Source organism: Lepisosteus platostomus, chromosome 17 (genome assembly GCF_059453375.1).
Source record: "Lepisosteus platostomus isolate fLepPlt1 chromosome 17, fLepPlt1.hap1, whole genome shotgun sequence".
Taxonomy (NCBI): Eukaryota; Metazoa; Chordata; class Actinopteri; order Semionotiformes; family Lepisosteidae; genus Lepisosteus; species Lepisosteus platostomus.
In genome coordinates this window covers 8,198,731-8,217,269 of record NC_142627.1, presented here as the reverse complement: position 1 = coordinate 8,217,269, position 18,539 = coordinate 8,198,731, and the positions used below count along the sequence as shown (strand labels likewise).

Sequence of the window (18,539 nt, the reverse complement as noted above, 5' to 3'; positions counted from 1 at the left end):
TCTACTTAAATGAGTTAAAGGAAAAATGCATGAAGTACCATGAATGGAAGGTGGATTTTTAATGAGCGGTACAGAGTGGGCAAGGGGAGACTCTCCAGTAGTTTTATAAGGCAGCCTCTTTGCAGCCTGATCTCATTAGATCTCAGAAGCTAAGCAAAGCTGGGCCTGGTCAGCACTGGAATGGGAGGCCTCTAAGGAATATCTGGTCTGCTGCTGGAGTTCCCCTGTGTACCAGAATTTCCAAACCAATGTCTCAGTATGGTGACCAAGGAAACCATGCTGTAAGAGATACCATCCTTTTAATGAGACATTGTACTTGATTATTAAGGATCCCATGTTATTTATAAGATAAGAGATTTATACGATATATGAAAGAATAATTCAATTAGTGAAGCAGTTCATCAGTTCTGCCCTGATCTACTGTACCGTGGAGCTGCTGGTGCCGAATGACTGTTGTAAGTCACCCAGGTCCATTTCACACTTCTGTGGATGATTGAAGTGAATCTCCTACAACGTAAAATGCTTTGGGATCTTTTTGGATGTAACTTCTATATAAATGCAAAGCATTGTTATCCATTTGTCAGTTTAACATTCAGGAAGGTGAATTTCTGGCAATCATGGAACATAAATGCTCAGTCTACATTTCAGCCAATTGGTGGGATCTGCCTTCAGTTAGCACACTCCACTAATGGCAGCTATTCCTTTTCCTAAGCACACTTTTCCCAACAATTTCCAAATCAGAATATGAAAACAATTGACATATGTATAACACCTTCACAGCCCCAAACTAGAGAAGAAAACATAGCAAAGAAGATGGGTTCTACTGCATATATACAGGATAAAGCTATATATTTATATCGAGACAAATTTGTTTTAATAGATTTATGACCCCAAGGTCTTGTAGTTAATATATAGCAATAAAAACAAACTTGGGACAGAACTTGTTAGGTGAACAGTAAGCGATTCTTAATCTTTTATTTTCCTTTCAGTAATACAGAACCTTTGTAGTTTCAGATTTATGAGAAAGAAGGGATTTACTACCCCCACAATCTCAAAGTCCATTGCGAGTTAATTTATGTAGAACAGATTATCAGAGGTACTGTACGCTAGCTTGCGTATGGCCGCCAGTTTACTTCTGAAGAAGCTACGACTCACAGGTCATCTCCGTATTGTCGGGCAAGGATGAATTTCGAAACCCTCCTTACAGAAATCAATGGCTTTGGCAAGTTCCAGATTTCACTCTTCTGCTTGCTCTATATCCCATTGATCACTCTGCCGAGCAATTTTCTGCTGAATAACTTCATCGCAGCTGTGCCTTCTCACCACTGTGACATCTCCATGGTGGGGAAGGAGGACAAATTTGGGAATCTCACTCTGGAACAGAGAATGGCTATTAGCATTCCGAAGGATTCGGATGGGACTCACAGCGCCTGCAGTATGTACTCCGAACCACAGTTCCTCCTTCTTCACAACTCTTCCATTGAAACAGATATTTCTGCCTCTGTTGAGTGCCAGAATGGATGGGTTTATGACAAGACTCTTTTCCGTTCAACCATAGCTACAGAGGTAACAATTTCTCTTTCTGTGTTTTTTTCAACACTGTGTTGGAGCTTTACCAAAGAAATCGCATTTCATTTGTCTCAAATGAATATATTCATAAATGCTGTATGCCACAGGAAGGACCTAGAATCTAGAATCTAGGAAGCCTAGAATCTATTATCCAACCTCAGACACGAGAAACATACTTATATCTTTCACCTGTGATTTTCAGCTGAGCTCTTGTACATTAATATGTTTGAGACTGAAAAGTTGAAACCAGGAACAGTCTGAAATGCAAACTCTGTTTCATGGAAGCCAAAATTAAAATATTATGACATTGTGCTATTTATGGACAAGTAAAGAAAACAATACCTTTTCAATTGTTGTTGCTTCATGTAAACATATTTCTTTGCTTTGATCTCCACATTTATTTGACAGGTTTCTAACTGATATGGTGATTTTTTTTTCATTTTACAGTGTCTTTATCTTTGAAATTCAAGTTCTACTGTAATTCAGTTTTATTTTTGTTGTCATTGACAAGAAAGGTAGTGAAATGTTTTTCATTTTGGCAGTCTTTGACATGTCACACCTTAGTTACAGGGAAAGTATAACATCAGGGTCAGGATTTATTAATACCGCTTATTGTAAGTTGTGCTACATCCTGAAAAGTACATTTGAATCCATTGTCTAACCTCTGTCATGAGGAAACCTATTGTATGTAAGTCACCTTTTTTGCGACCTAGACAATATATTATATATATATCAAAGAATATATCAGAAGTGACTCTGATCTAAAGAAAAACGTTGCTTGTCAAATGCAACATACATAACAGGAGATGACCTTAGTTCAGTAAAATCATTTCAGAAGTTTGTTGCTGTTTGTATGGATTTTAACGGTTTCCCGGCCACTTCAAACACCTGGACGCATCAAGTTATTCCATTTTTCTGCCCCCGCGGGAGGATGAATGTGGTTAGTGTTCAGTGCTGCCTGCACTCAGAATGTGCGTTCCTGTCTTTCCCTGCAGTGGGACCTGGTCTGTGGCAGGAGAGGACTGAATCGTGCCACTGCCACCATCTTCTTCATAGGTGTGATGGTGGGAGCGGTGGTGATGGGCATCCTCAGCGACAGGTCTCTTTTTCACCAGGCTCTTTTTTTGGGGGGGGGACCAGAAGAAACATTAAAAAAAACAACCAATAATTCAGTAAACCTCTCTACTCTCTCTCTCTCATCCTAGCATTAATCCCACATCAGCAGGGTCCGCTTGTCGGCACGAATCTTCTCCATTTGGTGGTTTGAACCAAATCTTTGAGCTGACGTTGCCATTAAATGCGACCGAGAAATACTCCGACCGGCGCGTTGCTCTGCCTGCCGTTGGAGGCGGTGGGGAGGGAGGAGAACAAAGTAATGTAGCCAATTCATAGAGGGGGATTATTAGGAGGCCATGATTGGTAGGGGCCAATGGGAAATTTGGCTAGGACGCCGGGGTAACACCCCTACTCTTTTCGAGAAGCGCCCTGGGATTTTTAATGACCACAGAGAGTCAGGACCTCGGTTTTACGTCTCATCCGAAAGACGGCGCTTGTTTACAGTATAGTGTCCCCGTCACTATACCGGGGCATTAGAACCCACATGGACCGCAGGGTGAGCGCCCCCTTCTGGCCCCACCAACACCTCTTCCAGCAGTAGCCTTAGTTTTTCCCAGGAGGTCTCCCATCCAGGTACTGACCAGGCTCACACCTGCTTAGCTTCACAGTAAACCTCTCTACGATATGTAAAAACACAATGTGGCTATTTTGTGTAATATTTAAAGGGTGATTTTTCCCCTGATAGCCTTTCTAAATTTGTACATGTTTACCAGCTTAATTGTAGGGTGTATTCACAACTGTGACCGTTTGTTCGTAACAACGAAGCAGTTTCACAAATCTGTTCTGTGGTCCTAAATGCCCAGTTCTTACAGGTATGGTCCTGTAATGCAAGCGTGATGATTCCCTTGACTGATGTCTTTTGCAGGTATGGCAGAAAGACCATTCTCTTGGTGTCCTACATCATAGCAGCCATTTTTGGAGTAACCAGTGCCTTCTCAACCTCCTATGTGATGTTTGCCATCACAAGGTTTTGCACCGGCTTCGGCCTGACAGGCATAAGCATTATAGCCACAGTCCTGAGTGAGTTGTTGTCCCTTTTATTTGCCTCTGAATCACACTGCGATTTCTATCTCCTTGTGAAATCCTTTGCCTCCGGGAAGATGGCAGACTCTTTGAAGAAAACAATATCTTTCTAGTTACAGAGATATCACTGCATCTACAGTACATGCTTAAAAAACCAGTGGACCAGCAGGACGTAATTATTAGGCTTTTACATGAGTATCTTCTTCAGGGCCTCCTGATGCACAAGGCCAAGCGCCCAGATCCTGCTGTGATCAAGAACAGTAGGAAGGTTACAAACAAGGGGAGCACATTTGGTCCATACAGCCCATGCATAGCTAATTGATCCAAGAATCTCATCCAGTTGTTAGTTGAAGAAAACCAGGGCAACAGTTTCAAGAACATGGTTGTTCTGGGCTCCTCCCCTTGATTGTCTCCGCTCTCTTGTTTGTGCTTGGTGTTGTGTCCATTGCAAAAGAACAAAACATTTAGATTACGTTAATGGCTCCATCACGTGTAAGTGCACACTAATTGCTAAAGTATAAAACAGTTCGCTGCTTACGCAACACCTTCAAATGTGCAAATGTGACCGTAAACAAGCAAAAGATCACAGTGAAGTGCCAGAGAGCCATGGCAATTTGGAGCAATTGTTTCTGAATATGTCGTTGCAGATGTTGAGTGGGTGGATGTCAAGCACAGGTTATTGGTGAGTTTGCTAGGTGGTTTCTCCTGGCCCTTGGGAACCATGTGGCTCGCCGGCACTGCGTATTTTATAAATGAATGGAGATTGCTCACTGGGGTCATTATCTGCCCTCTCTTCCTGGCGATGCTCACCTGGTTGTAAGTAAAAAAAGAATTTCTCAATGTTTAACTTTCTAGCCAGAATGCATATATAGTTAGAAAACCTAGAACAGAGAAAAATCTCCTTTGTGAGCATTTGTATGGGAAGAAGGCCTGATCTTTGTAGATGGTTGTATGACTAACACATATGTACGAAAGCACTGAAGAGGCCCGTGGGAGTGGCTTCAGAAATAAAATACAGGCTCTTTGCAAGCTCTGAGGACATGGATGGTCTGTTACTCCTGCAGTTTTCATCTACTGGGAACTCGGACTATTCCTAAGCTTGAACGGGCCTTCTAGTACCTAATGTTCTAAGACCATTGTTACGAGGTTATGTGGAGATAAACATCCTACTCCACTGATATAACTGCTCTTGCCCTGCAGCACTACTTCTGTGTAAGGCCTGGTGACAATAAGTAATAATATACTTATTATTGTAATGTATGTAATTATTTTACAACCTACAGTACTTTTACAGACAATGTGAAATATTCTGAGTTGTAAAAGTTCTGAGTTTTATCTCGGTTTCGTTTGTCTTGCTCCCTGTAGAATGTCTCAGTACATGATGAGCAGCTACATTAGTGATTGTCCTGTCCTTTGGACTGAACATGTAACTATTATAAGTGACACTTCTCTGTTTTTACATCCCATTCCTTTATTCACTGACTCCTACATTTTATCACTACTAACACCTGGTGTGACAAAATGAATGAGAGCCACTCTATCACCCTCTTTATTGATCATCAATCTGTATATACAAACCGTAACATGATTTTGTTCTGGTGATATGTTTATACCTACCTTCTTACATCAGATGATAATTTGTACGGTGAAGTATCCTTAACTTGATCATTCACTTAGTATAAATCGGTAATTTCACAGTTTGCTAAATTAGATTACAATAAGGTACAGAAATTATAGTACAGCATTATGATAATATAATTAAATAGTAAAACTACCATGATATGAATTTGCAGTGAAAATCTAAAGATGCTTCAGCAGTAGACATTTATTACTTACTGATGTTGATTACGTTATGGGGATTTGTATTGAAATATACCCATAGACCATGTTCTTGTTGTATCTGATTGTGAGGAAAATAGATGAACCACACTGCCCCAGTTCAGAAGTGGAGGAGTCAAAAACCATGCATGTTCTTAGGTTTTCTAGACAGAAATGTTTTCAATACAGGAATTTCAATGTAAGTATATTGATGTAATTTTAAAATTTAGACAGGAGTACAATAATGACTAATACCCATGTTGTGGTCCATGCTTACAACGGACAGGATGTTACCCCTAGTCTCTGTTCCTCAGCTGGGTCCCAGAATCAGCCAGGTGGCTGATAGCCAATGGGAAGATGAAACAGGCCCACAGATACTTGTCCAGAGGTGCCAAAATGAACAACAGGCCGGAGTTTTCCTCCAAATTCACTCTGGAGGTAAACTCTGAAAATGCGCCTATACTTCCTTAACCTTCCTTCCTTAAGTCTCGTTTTCCCCCTGCACCTGCAGTAGGAAAGTCTCTTGTCTTGTTTTAAAAGCGAAATGAAATGTCCTTGCTCAAAGCGCCTTGCTGTGCTCCTCAGATGCTCTCCAGTGCCGTGGTAGTGGAGCCAACAAAGAAGAATTACTCTTACCTGGATCTGGTGAGGACACCCAGGATGAGAAGGCTGGCACTGCTCACCGGGCCTGTGTGGTATGAGTCATCTTGGCATCATATGTGCCAAACTGTGAAGTTACACGCCTTAAACTACAGTATATTCATCACAATCCATTAAAAGTCATGTTTCCAATACAGGGATCCAGCACGTATGTATTTGGCTGAATAGGAGCGCATATTTCCAAATATCAGTAGGGGCTGAATTAAGAAAAGATTGCCAGTCTTTTTTTTCTGTGTTTCTAACAGGTTTGGGATTGCTCTGACATATTACGGAATAAGCCTGAATATCACTGGATTTGGTCTGAACATATATCTCACCCAGGCCATATATGGTGGAATTGAAATACCGGCCAAACTGTTGACGTTTTACTGTCTGCATAAAATTGGCAGAAGACAAAGTCAAGCCTGGAGCTTAATACTGACGGGAGTTTGCATTGCAATAACCATAGCACTTCCTAATCGTAAGGATACTACTATATCTTGTCTCTGTAACACCAAATCATATCTCCTGAATAGCTGAAATACTTCCTTATGTGATTAACATGTGGAAAATGGTACTTCACAAGAAGGTTTTTAATGTACACTGATAAAACTGATTACAAAAGCAGAAAAAACAGATCTTTGAAATGAGCTGACAAAAACTGTAAAATTCAGTGTAAGTACTGAAAGTAGTACAACCCACAGTGAGAAGCAGGTGAAGAAATCCAAATAGAACACAGGCTGTACTGTTCATGTTTGATACCCTACACATTTATCACAGATACTTCTTACCTAATAGGAGCAAACAGGTTCCTCAGAGAGTAAGCTCAGTGGTGGTATCACTATTGACAAGTGTTTTTTTTAAATCTGATTAAACAGAAAACCATGCTTCTCCCTTTGCCCATGGTTGTCAGACATGAAGCTTAAACCAAGCCAATTCAGCCCATAATCACAGTGAGCAAGTAACCTGGTTCCCTATGCGTCGGTGATCCTACAAGATAGAAATAGTACGTTACTGGGTTTGCCTATAGACATTCTCAGAACAGTCCAAGAGGACCCTTTCTGAAGCATTTACTTCCCTTTTAAAGGAAATCTTAAATTGACCATTATCTGGATTCCTGTGCACACATGTGGGAATGCAGACACTTAAGTGCAATTTCTCTCCAAACACTACCACCTTCTAGGGACTTAATATGTCATGGATCGCTCTATCCATGGATACAACATCCTAAAATAACCAGATTTTAAACAACAACATGTTGTCACCGGTATAAGATTGCTCCTCTTTTTGCCAAAGAACAGAGACTGCGATTTCCAGTCTCTGCAGGCAGCTGAAATGTTTCATTTCAAATTGAAACATCAGTGTGGGAGATATTGGTTTAAGCATGTGGCCCTTTACTGTAGTGTTGGTGGCCATCCCTATTTCTCATATAATGTGCGATTAAGAATGTTCTTCTCACAAGGCCAAGTGACTTTCTGAGAGATAAATTGAAGATGGCACATTGCTGATTATTAGCATCACTGCCCCACAGCTCTTAGGTTCTTGGCTCAAGGCACTGTGTGTGTGGAGTTTGAATTTTCTCTCCATGTCATGTTCTCCAGTTTCCTTTAACCCACTAAAGACATGCTGGCTAGGTCTGATTGGCGGCTGTAGATCATCCTTTATTCTGCAGACTTGCAACCAGCTGCCATCCCAAACAGAACAAGAGGAGTCATGTGCCCTCAGTCCTCCTACCTTGTACTTACAAACTAGGCTCCTGCCTGCTGCAACTTTCTCCACAAAACATGGCTTTCTGAGAGTGGACAAAGAGTGTACTTCAAAAATGCTTTAAAAAAAAAACATTTAAAAAAAAGTAAATGGCTCAAGGTTGTGTGCAAGTCAATCTGCAGAGTTGTTCAAATCTCCATAGGTAAAAACAGTGGATTGAAAAAACCTTTACATTGCATTTTTTTTTACATATTACACAGACCTGCAGATTTTGCGCACCGTCATCGCGATTATTGGGAAGGGCCTAGGCGAAGCAGCCTTCACTATCATCTTGTTGTACACAGCTGAGCTCTACCCTACAGTCGTGAGGTGAGTGAGCTGGACTTAATACTTAATATCTATTTGCACCGAGCTATCAATTTAAAGATTCAGAAGGTCAACAAGGTCTCGCCCACTTCTGCCTATCTATGTATGAATACCTCATTAAAGAGGGGGGGGGGGGTTTGCTTACTCATTCTCCTCAGCCAGATGACTCACTCTAATAAAGATATTTGAATTGCACCTCTCCCCCAACTTACTTAGGAGTACTTACAATAGGAGTAACCCACCTATTGAATAGGATATCACAGTTTATTCAACTTGATCATTAAGAAACTTCTGTAGTATTTTACTTATTCCATATCAACTTATGATCAGAAGTTTTACATTTATTCAGTTAATTAATAAGCCAACTGTAACATGGTTCATGCAGAACAGAAACCAGAATACACCATAGCCCTTCACACACCGAGAACCCTGATTTAGAACCTGGGGTCAATATCACTGCTGTATTCCTTCGTTTCCATCCAGACAAAATGGCTTCGGCTACAATTCCTTCCTGGCTCGCTTGGGAGTGTCCATTGCTCCATTAATTATGATGCTGGAGGACGTGTGGAAGTTCCTCCCTCAAGTAATTTTCTGCACAGTGGCCATTGCTTCTGGGACTCTGGCTTGGTTACTTCCTGAAACACTCAATGCTCAACTCCCAGAAACAATCGACGATGTTGAACAATGCAGGTAAGGCTTACAGCGCAGCAGCTATGCCAGGTCTAAAAATACACAGCCAATCAGTCCCGTCACCCTAGGAACAAACCAAGCTTCCTAGTACAATTAAGTCTGTAATACAGAAGGGATTTCATTAATGGATTAATCTTTGGGAATGTTGGAATCTGAAATTGGATCACGCAATGCACTGCAAGTTTTGAAAAGTGTCCGTTTTCTTTTAAAAAATAATCCTAGTCTACATACGACTTTTCAACCGAGTTTCAGAACTTGTGAGATTGTCTTTGTGTTACAGGACTGTCATTGGTATATCAGCCCAAGAAAAAGGCAACATTCCACTGAGGTCTGCCTGTGGAAATACCAATGAAGACGAAGCTTAAAAATGATCCATGCATCCATCTTGTAACTGCTTTATCCAAGGGCTGCTGAGGGAGATGGAGTTTATCCCATCAAGCAATGGACATAAGGCAGGATATACCCTGGTCTGGACACTAGTAGATTGCAGGGCAGACACGCAGATACAAACGCACACACTCTTGTGCCAGAGCCAAATCTTTCCAGAAGCCAATTAACTTACCCGTACAAAACCAGCGTGTGCAGAGGAAATCTGAGGGAAACGGGGAGAACATAAAAACTCCATGCAGACAGCACCCCAGGTCCAGAATTGAACCCAGAACCCCAGCTCTGTGAGTGAGCAATACTAACCCCTACACCACCATGCCCCACCCCCAAGAGCGATTTATTACATTTTTCATTTAAAAAATACCTTCCTTGAAGGTGGCACCATTTAAGTGCAGCAAATAGATTGGAGAAGCTTCTAAAGCAAGATGTAGAAAGAATTGCTTAAGACATATGTCCAGTTACCTTCGCAAAGCTAACATCCAACTCCTGAAATGACTGAATGAGATCTTGGGATCTTTGGACCAAAAACGATGTTCAAGAACCTCTGAATCTTGCCAATCTACCAGGTGTGCCCAGAACTAGGCTGAATGGTAAAAGCATTTTATTCCCCTAAAATGCAAATTTACTAAAAAGAAATTAAATTCAGAAATCTTTTCCCCAGCAACATGGTAGTTTCAGGCATGGTAGAGCAACTGGTCTCCTGGAACCTCACAGCTCCAGAACTCTGGCTTGCGTTTCCCACTGTGGTCTTGTCCAGGAGGACAGTAGCCATGTGATCAGTCTCTCCCTGAGCCCTGCACCTCTTATTAACATGCTGCAACCTCCACCTGGACAGACTGCTTCCATCAAACTGAAAAATTAATAGGAGACGCATACAGAGACCTTCTAAAAAATAAATCATGTGCATTTTCAATTCATTGTAAGGCTCAATGAAATTCTTGAAGTCTCCATGTATCAATACAACCATGAAAGCTTATTTCTCATAACTCCCACAATAAAAACACTCCAACAGTGTCAAAAATTTTTATTCAAGACTGTAATAAATATGAATCAACTACTACAGTTACTATGCATTTTGTTTAAATATTCATATATCGAGTTCTCTTACTGCAAGGCTCAAACTACAGACATTTGTATTAATGGCTTGAATGCATATCAGCTCATGTTACAGTTCTACAAATGCCCTTTGTAATGTTACATTCTGTCATTCAATTAAAACCATTGTGCTACTATTTTAATTTGTCATTTATTCCTTGCACTTCATTTTGAAAGATACAGCATAACAGCAGTGCATTTTAATAATTTTAACATCTTTCAGATGAGCTTAAGAGCTTAGTGCACACTCAACACAAGACAAATGCACAGTAGCTTCATTATACAATCCTTAAATAAAGCATTGACCTTTTTTGGCAAGTCAAAAATAATAATACATTACCGAAAGTCTTAGCCAACAAAGATAAGCAACATTTTTACAAAATGCTGAAATGAAAAGTTACTACTTTTAAAAAATCACGAATGTATTTGTGTTGAGTCTTATGATGAATGATTCCTTGCTGCCTGACCAAGAAGCCACCAGGTTTTCAAATGTAAAATACAGTACAGTTCAGATCAACTGCAAAACACTTTCCATACAGAAATGTAGTCAAAGCCTATGCACACAGTAACCAAATGCACACGATATTTCTCTATAATCTAACAATCCAACGTCAAATCAACAGGATTGAAAGACACTTAGTGATTTTAACATCTGAGGATTGCATTTGTTATCCACTAAAAATCCTACAAATTGAAATACATTTTGAGAGTTTCTTTAAGTACAATCATTGCAAAAGTGCTCTGTTTCCCTTGCGCTCACAGCAGCAGAAATAAGTGGTCACTAGAGAGACTGACGAAATTGCTGAAGTTATTATACTGCATCAAAAGGTTAAATAAGGACCTGGCTGCAATGGGAGAATTTTTTATTCCCACACATCTAAAGGGGAGAGAGCCCATCTATCTAGGCTCTTTCTGAAATGCAATATTGCAGTAAAATAGTAAATTCACACATTTCAAAACAGAACTTAATTTGGATCGGACACGGGGAAGTGGGGGGAAAAAACAATAGAAGTATAGGAGATCAGGCTGAATTCTTACCAATTTTATTTAAATACATTTTATTGCTAAGTTTTAGCTTACATCGAAAATGAAAATTAAATCTGAATACAGAGCACTTTTTCAACCGAGATATTAAATGCAGAGATTGGGCAGTATACAGAGCATAATGTATTGCAAGGCATTGTTCTTTAATACATATTTAATGGAATGACATATGCTAATTACATAATTACAAAGCAACTTTCAAGGCTACCATTTCATATTTAATACACTTAGAATTATATTAGTTTTATAAAAAGGAGCAGTAAGTCCAAAACTATGAGCTCAAAAATGTCAAGATCGGCAGCTGTTCATTTGTTTTGTTCCTTCCAGTGAATCTAAAATAAAACATTTATATTAAGTTATAAAACAAGAGCCTCCTCCATGTGAAAAAAAGTCACATTAAAACAAAGGCACATTTCAAAATTCTGAAAATTGCTAAACATATAAAAAGTGTAAAAACAAAGTACTGTATAGTCTTGACTAAACTTTAATAATTTGAAAGCATTACCATTTAAGATACCTACCTTGCGCATTCCCTTTTAAGACTGGCTGGATATTTCTGACTGCTCGCTATCTTTGTCATAAATGTAGCACCCAACTTCACCGATGTTCACTCCTAGAGCAGAAAGATAAGGCAGGCGATGTAATTTCCTCTTTCAGTCTACTGTACATTCATTTTTTATTGCAAACAGCCTGTTTAGGAGCACAGAGCAGTGATTAGGAGGAAGTTTCAGACCCCGCACTGCAGACACCAATATTGTAGCCAGAAGTAGAATACTTAACCTCTGAATTGATCAAAGGCATCAGGGTATTCAGAGGTTATCAGCACTAGCCTGGAAGATTAATGTTCCCTCCATGGATGTCTGATATTTCTTACATGCTACAGGAAATGGAATAGTACCCAGCCATGTGATCCATTCAGGATAGCCCATTTCCATCTATAGTATATGTTTTGGACTGGTAAATGAACTTGGCACACACTTTTGGCAAAATGAAGAAAATTAAAGGGAAACAAAGCTTGAGTACTGGAATAGAGAGGTTTTTCTTCTCTTTATAAATAGTGGTCATTCTAAATGTGTTACTGTACTGAACTTTTACTGAGGAGCATCGATGCGTGCACATTGTCAAAGACACAAAAGAAGAGATTCAAAAAGAAATCCTGCACAAGCTGCAGGGGCAGCTGGGTTTACAAGGCTCAGTGAAGTCCATCAAGTTACAGTTCAACTGACCCTTTGGTCCAAACAGGTATCCATAGCAAGGAACATGGCAGTATGGTTTCCCTTCATGCTGTAAGAAGAAAATACAACATAAGCACATACTGCGATATCACATTTCTTTGCATACATACAGTGAGGACATTGATTTCTGTTATTCCTATTATTTAAGCCTGAAGAAAGATCAATCCTCAGCATTTTGTTGCAACTGTCATTGTGAGCTGTACAGACATTGACTCGTAATGTTGATCACCTGCATCTTAAAATTAATTTGGAAATGCTACCTATTATGTACATGTAGCATTTCTACTTTAAAAGAAAAATTTTGCGTCTAAAAAGGTATCTGCCCCAGTTGTTTCAGTTGAACAAGTAGAATCTATGTACCCCATTAGTGTAGTCTGTAGCAGAAAGCTGCTCTTACCCAGAAAAAGACATCAGGGCTCTCGTTTTCAAAGTGTAATTTATTAGTAAGCCACCAGAGGGCAGCCTACTGTTTTGTGTTGAAAAGTCTTGCCAGAGGAAGACTAAAGATTCCATGAAGTGATGTCAAGTAATTCAATGCTATCCCAGGCAAACAATCCACTTCAGATGCTCCTTTATACCAAATCAAATTATGGAATACCTTTACACTGCCACCATGCATTAAGTCCTCAGTCTTGTAAGTGAAATTCTTATATTCCTTTGCAAAACAGTGCACCTACTGAATTCTTAAATATGTGCATATGTATGGCATTATTAAACGATCAAGTTTGCAATCAAAAGGTCAATAAAATCTTTCCTAGGGTGTTATCAGGACAGAATCTTGACTAGCCAGTGGCCCACAGCACATGAAGAAGAACAGGGGAGACCCATTTGCAAATCTGCCTTCTTCCAGTGCAATAAAGGGATTATACCTCAGCATGGCCACCAGAGGTCAGCGTCTTCTTACACCTCTGGCAGCGCAGACAGGGCCGATGCCAGTTCCTGCCTAGGGACATCACCTTCTCAGCTGCAGAGAAGGCCAAAGCAAAGCAAAACAATGAAGTCACTGAACCCTGGATCAGAAGGTGTGCAGAAAAGAGCCAGGTCTATGACATTCCTTGTTTTATAACATCTACTAAAACTGCATCAGCTCTGAACTTTTCTCCTGCGCTTTATTGTAAACACCAAGACAGAAACTATGTTTGATTGTGCAAAAACTCAGTTCACACGAAGACCATGGGGTGACCTCATGTCCTCAAATCAACCAGCTACTAAATGACCAGATGAGCCAAATGGCTGATTCTTGATTGTAGCCTCATGTTCTAATGTTGTTAACCTTGCAGAAGCCCCCCCTAAAAAATCAAGGAAGCGGTCTTCCTCACATGCACTTGGGGTTTCGCTGGCCTGAGATCTCTGACCCTCTGGGGCATTTGCATCACCAGCTCTGCCCTTTTCAAACAAAGGGGCTTAAAAAGTATGTTGCAGAACACGCAAACATGTGGTTACTACTGATGGCTGAGGGAGTGCAGCAAAAACTGAAATTGAATTGAAAAACTGGAGAATTTAACCCGGAAATAAAGAAAGGTGGTTTTCTAAATGACAGCAAATTAAAAAGGTATCAAGGCTGGTTTTTAGCTGTTGAGATCCTTGTAGGTTGAGGCTGACTTTAGCCTGGGTGTAGTTTTCATGACAGGCCTCAGTCTGTAGTACAGGGAGGGCAAGGGTGCCACCCCTGGTGACTTGTGGTGGAAAACATCCAACAGGCAAAAAGCACTGACAATGCACACAGCCGACAGAGTGCAGCTTGGGCATCTGAAAGATCACAGCGTGGGCGTTCATCATTCCAAACAGAGCAAGCTCAGCAAAGCAAGAGTTTCTTTAAAACTCTGCATAAGGACTTTTTTTCTGCACTATAATCCCACCAAGGAATACTATGCTATCTTTGAAATGGACAAAAGGCTGATGTCAGGCACAGATTGAAGAGTTCGGCATCAATTACCAGGATTTTATTTGAATAACAGTTCAGTTCAAGGTGAAAAATACATTTTCCTTAAAGAAAAAGAAAAATATTGATCTAGATTTGTGAACATACATCTGCTGCGACTTTGCCTTTTCTATAAACCATTCATTCTGAGGAAAAAGGCTATGCTATGAAGCCGTGAGAAGCCTCCCCAAGTTATTTTTAACCTGGGACCAACCCTGAAATAGACATGCTTCCTTTATTGAAATGCCGAGACCTTAAAAGCACAAAAGTGCACAATCTGTACATTCAGCTTTATACTGAAAAGGAAATAGGCTCCCAGCTGCTGCCACACAGAGACCAGCCTCCACATCTAAGCCACGTGGAGCATTTAACACGATCCTCTGGCTAAAACAGTCCCACCGCTAACTCAAGTCCAGAAAGGGGCCTTTTGTTCAGCTTTCCACATGCCACCAAGTACAGAAAAATGTCAAGGAAAATGTGACGGGTTGTGACAGGTTTTACAAGAGAAATATTACTTTTCTCCACTGTCAGTGCATGGATGTTCCTCCCAGTTTTTTGTGCTTTTAAAGAGCTGCTCCCCTTCAATTTAAAAGCAAGCCAAAATAAATGAAATGACACATGCCGAGCTGAGGTTCTTTAGGAAAAGAGATGCTATTCTCTATGACTGTGCCTAGTCTGGCCTAATTGTAGAGTACATCCTGAGCAATACTGAAACCCGTAATTATTTTACTAGACTCAAAGCAAATCCTTTCAACAATTTTGTCTTGAGCTACACTTTTCAGCTTTCCGATCAGAAAATTTTGTCAGTACTTTTCTGTTCTTGCCTGTCGAATGGCAGCACTGAAACATTGGAGTATCTCTCCTTTCAGAGTTTAGCCATACTTCTTACTAAGATCCTTAGGGCTGAAAATGTGAAATGTACAATGAAAAATATCTAAATATTGTGCCATGGAATCTTCCTACTTCAGACCACAATTAAGAAATACTTCAGAAGAATGCACCTCAACATGACTGTCAAAGAAGTCACTGAGCACATTACATTAGACATTAAACAGTCTCATTAGAATGTGGTCTTATGTAACCAGCACAATACTTACAGAAGTTACATTATGGCACTATAACAACATCCACATTGGTTTATGAGTAAATTAAAGAGTGCTTAATTAGCAGAGAGTGGGGTAACACTTTGAATGAGGTTCTATGAAACCATTATTCCAAAACATTAAATGTATTCAGAGCACAAAACATTTGTCACTAGGAAAATCATAGAATGTGTTATGGTTAGGATATTCATGAAGACTATTGTATATGACACGTTATTTAAAATAGCCTGTATGCAGTTTTAGGCTGGTTCCATAGAACCTCATTCAAAGTGTTATCCCAATCTCTGCTAACTACTGTACGCGCTCTTTAATCTACTCCACATGTTTCTTTTGTAAATTGTACATTGTTTCATGATGGACTTGGCTTTCCTGCCTTTTACACCATGGTAGTATTTGAACTGACCTGATTTTTTTCCAGACAAAGGGGGGAAATTTGATCACTTACCAAAATACACCACTTTCCCACACCCAGGGCAGAGTGATGTCTCTCCAGCGAACGTCTTCACATAAGTTGGCCCAACTGGTGACAGATCAGTGAACACACTTTAAACTCTTGAGGCCAAGATCCAGAGATCTACATCTATGACATCTAAGCCCCATGTATGACACTGTACAATATAGTGTATTACTTACTTTCAAATCAATGATGTTTCGACATGCCGCACCGTTTTAGAAATGTGTGGGTTTTTTTTAGGTCTGGACAGGGTGTCCCAAGTATGTCAACTTTTCTCTCATCTCGCCAGTTAACCCTCAATCACCACTGCTAGCTTAAAGGACTGGTTTGAAATACCATTACCTGGTTTAAACAGAACAGCCCGAGAGCTGCCCACTTAATTCCCCAGCAGTTAGGGAGCAAAGGAGTTTCAAGGCGGAAGCAGAGCCCTGCAGTCCTAAAACTCATTGTGCGAACCCAAGTCACCATAGCAACAAGCTTTCCGCAACTCCCACTCAGGTGTAGACCTGTTTGCAGCATTTTCACCGACTTGGAACAGCCAATCTTATCTGCAATATGTAAATGAAGACTACAGACCCCATTGTGGGTGGGAGATGTGTATGTCTATGTGCTAGTGGGGGTAAGATTAATCTCCTAATTAGATATCCAAAATCTCTTTTGAATGTCATTCACCAATAAACGAGACTTAAAAGTAATTATCCTCCTTCATTTTCCTTAACAAAATACACTTTTGCCTGTCCGTTTTACCTCCAACCAGCAGGAAAAGGATTTATATACAGTATAGCTGATTTTTATTTTCTCTGGCACTAACCAAAAGTTAGAAAGGACTAGTGCACAATGTCCAGGCAACACAGACAGGTGCTTGGTTTCTCAGTCACATCTTTAACTTCTCTTACCATCTATAAACGACTAGTTTAAAAAACAGTTTTTACAAGCTTGCAATAATTCAAAAGTAGTTCCCTGAAAGACGATGTCTTATACAGCACTTTGTCTTGTATTTTTAATTGAGGATATTTTGTGGTATGACTGAAGGAATGTTTCAAATCTGACAGAACAAGGAAAACTACCACATGAAGTTATATTTCACCAAAGATTTTGTTGAGAGCTCTGAAAAATCTTGTTTTTCGTTCATTTTTTGAGAGATAGTTCTAAAATAGCAGCCAACATTTTCATTAAAAGGAGAATTCCAGAAGGCTGTGTTCCTACATCAAAATCAGAAAAATGTTTAAAACAAATGTTCCCATTAAAGAAAAAAAGGTTTGAACTTTACAAGCAAGATGGCAGGAAGCAATTTCAAATTCCAACAACGCAGCCCGACTCCCTCACAGAAGGAGCTAACAAGGCCCATGGTCTGTGTTTTGAATATCCCAAATCTAAAGTGCAGAGATATTTTGTCTGCTCTCCAGTAGGAAAAGACCCATTAAAACAAAGATTTTAGGAAACAAGATTAAATCTGATCAATTAAAATTCCTCCCTTAAGTACACAGAGGCTCATTATAAACGTTTAGTGGAGACTCTCCTGACACTGTAATAATACTTCTATTTTAAGCCCACTAGCTCATTTCAGAGCAGTTCTGAAGAATGTTCTGGAACCAAAAAGAAAATTATCTGATTGAAATCCTGTTTCTTCAGGCTACGTGCTGCTGAGGTCCCAGTTTCACAGTGATGTGTTCTCATTAACCATATCACCCCTTCATAACAAAAAAAACAACAACAGCTAAACAAATTCACACAATCCCAATGTGCACTTTTATGATTCTACTCAGGGTTTAAGATGAAAATAGTCTTGACCACAAACAGAAACAATCTAGGTTTTCTACTGTATAACAGGATTGTCCACACTGATCAGCTTGGCTGGTGAAGAAAATGAGTTGTGATTTCTTACTTTGCAAAGATTACAGAGCCTACTCTTATTAAATATATTAAAAACTCAACTTAATTAGGCCAATTAATTTGTTACTGAACAACATATGGCACATTATTTTATAGATTGTGTTTGTGGACAAAATCAGATCTTGCACAGAGACCAAATTGAAACAGTTAGGAATAATGCCATTCATAATGAAATTCAAACAAATGCATTTACAGTAGTTGGTTTTGGAAAAGATAGCGCATGCTCACTAGAGCACAGAAGCCAACAGGATCTGGTGCACAGCTCTACAAAATGAGGGCATGCTAATTACGTCCTGCTTTAATGAAATGATGCTATATGGTACGTCCCCGTAATAGTAAAAGTTCTCTTAGCAATTGAAACAAAGTCAAACAATCTGATGATAATCCAATTTGCGAATTGCAGAGGGATTGGTATTCATTTCAAGCTCTTCTGACGAGTAAAATGGAGCCAAGCTGCAGTTGGAGACTCCTCCTAGTCA

At 39.8% G+C, this 18,539-nt stretch overlaps 2 protein-coding genes across 2 annotated transcripts in view; one reads left to right on the top strand and one right to left on the bottom strand.

The window, feature by feature from the left end:
- The first annotated feature begins 1,020 nt into the window (after positions 1-1,020).
- On the top strand, positions 1,021-10,547 carry LOC148646057 (solute carrier family 22 member 7-like). The gene is made up of 10 exons (XM_088610739.1): positions 1,021-1,566; positions 2,565-2,668; positions 3,551-3,705; positions 4,356-4,524; positions 5,841-5,964; positions 6,112-6,221; positions 6,432-6,646; positions 8,133-8,241; positions 8,722-8,928; positions 9,209-10,547. The coding sequence occupies exons 1-10, from the start codon at positions 1,183-1,185 to the stop codon at positions 9,291-9,293; spliced, it is 1,662 nt and encodes a 553-aa protein (XP_088466865.1). The 5' UTR covers positions 1,021-1,182; the 3' UTR covers positions 9,294-10,547.
- crip3 (cysteine-rich protein 3) overlaps positions 10,325-18,539 on the bottom strand; it is a 25,669-nt gene continuing 17,454 nt past the window's right edge. The window contains exons 5-9 of the mRNA XM_088610740.1: positions 16,159-16,233; positions 13,559-13,653; positions 12,681-12,738; positions 11,976-12,067; positions 10,325-11,786 (exon numbers count right to left, since the gene is read on the bottom strand). Coding sequence (XP_088466866.1) covers positions 11,991-12,067; positions 12,681-12,738; positions 13,559-13,653; positions 16,159-16,233 — 305 coding nt within the window. The 3' untranslated portion in view covers positions 10,325-11,786; positions 11,976-11,990. The remainder of the gene's footprint in view (positions 11,787-11,975; positions 12,068-12,680; positions 12,739-13,558; positions 13,654-16,158; positions 16,234-18,539) is intronic.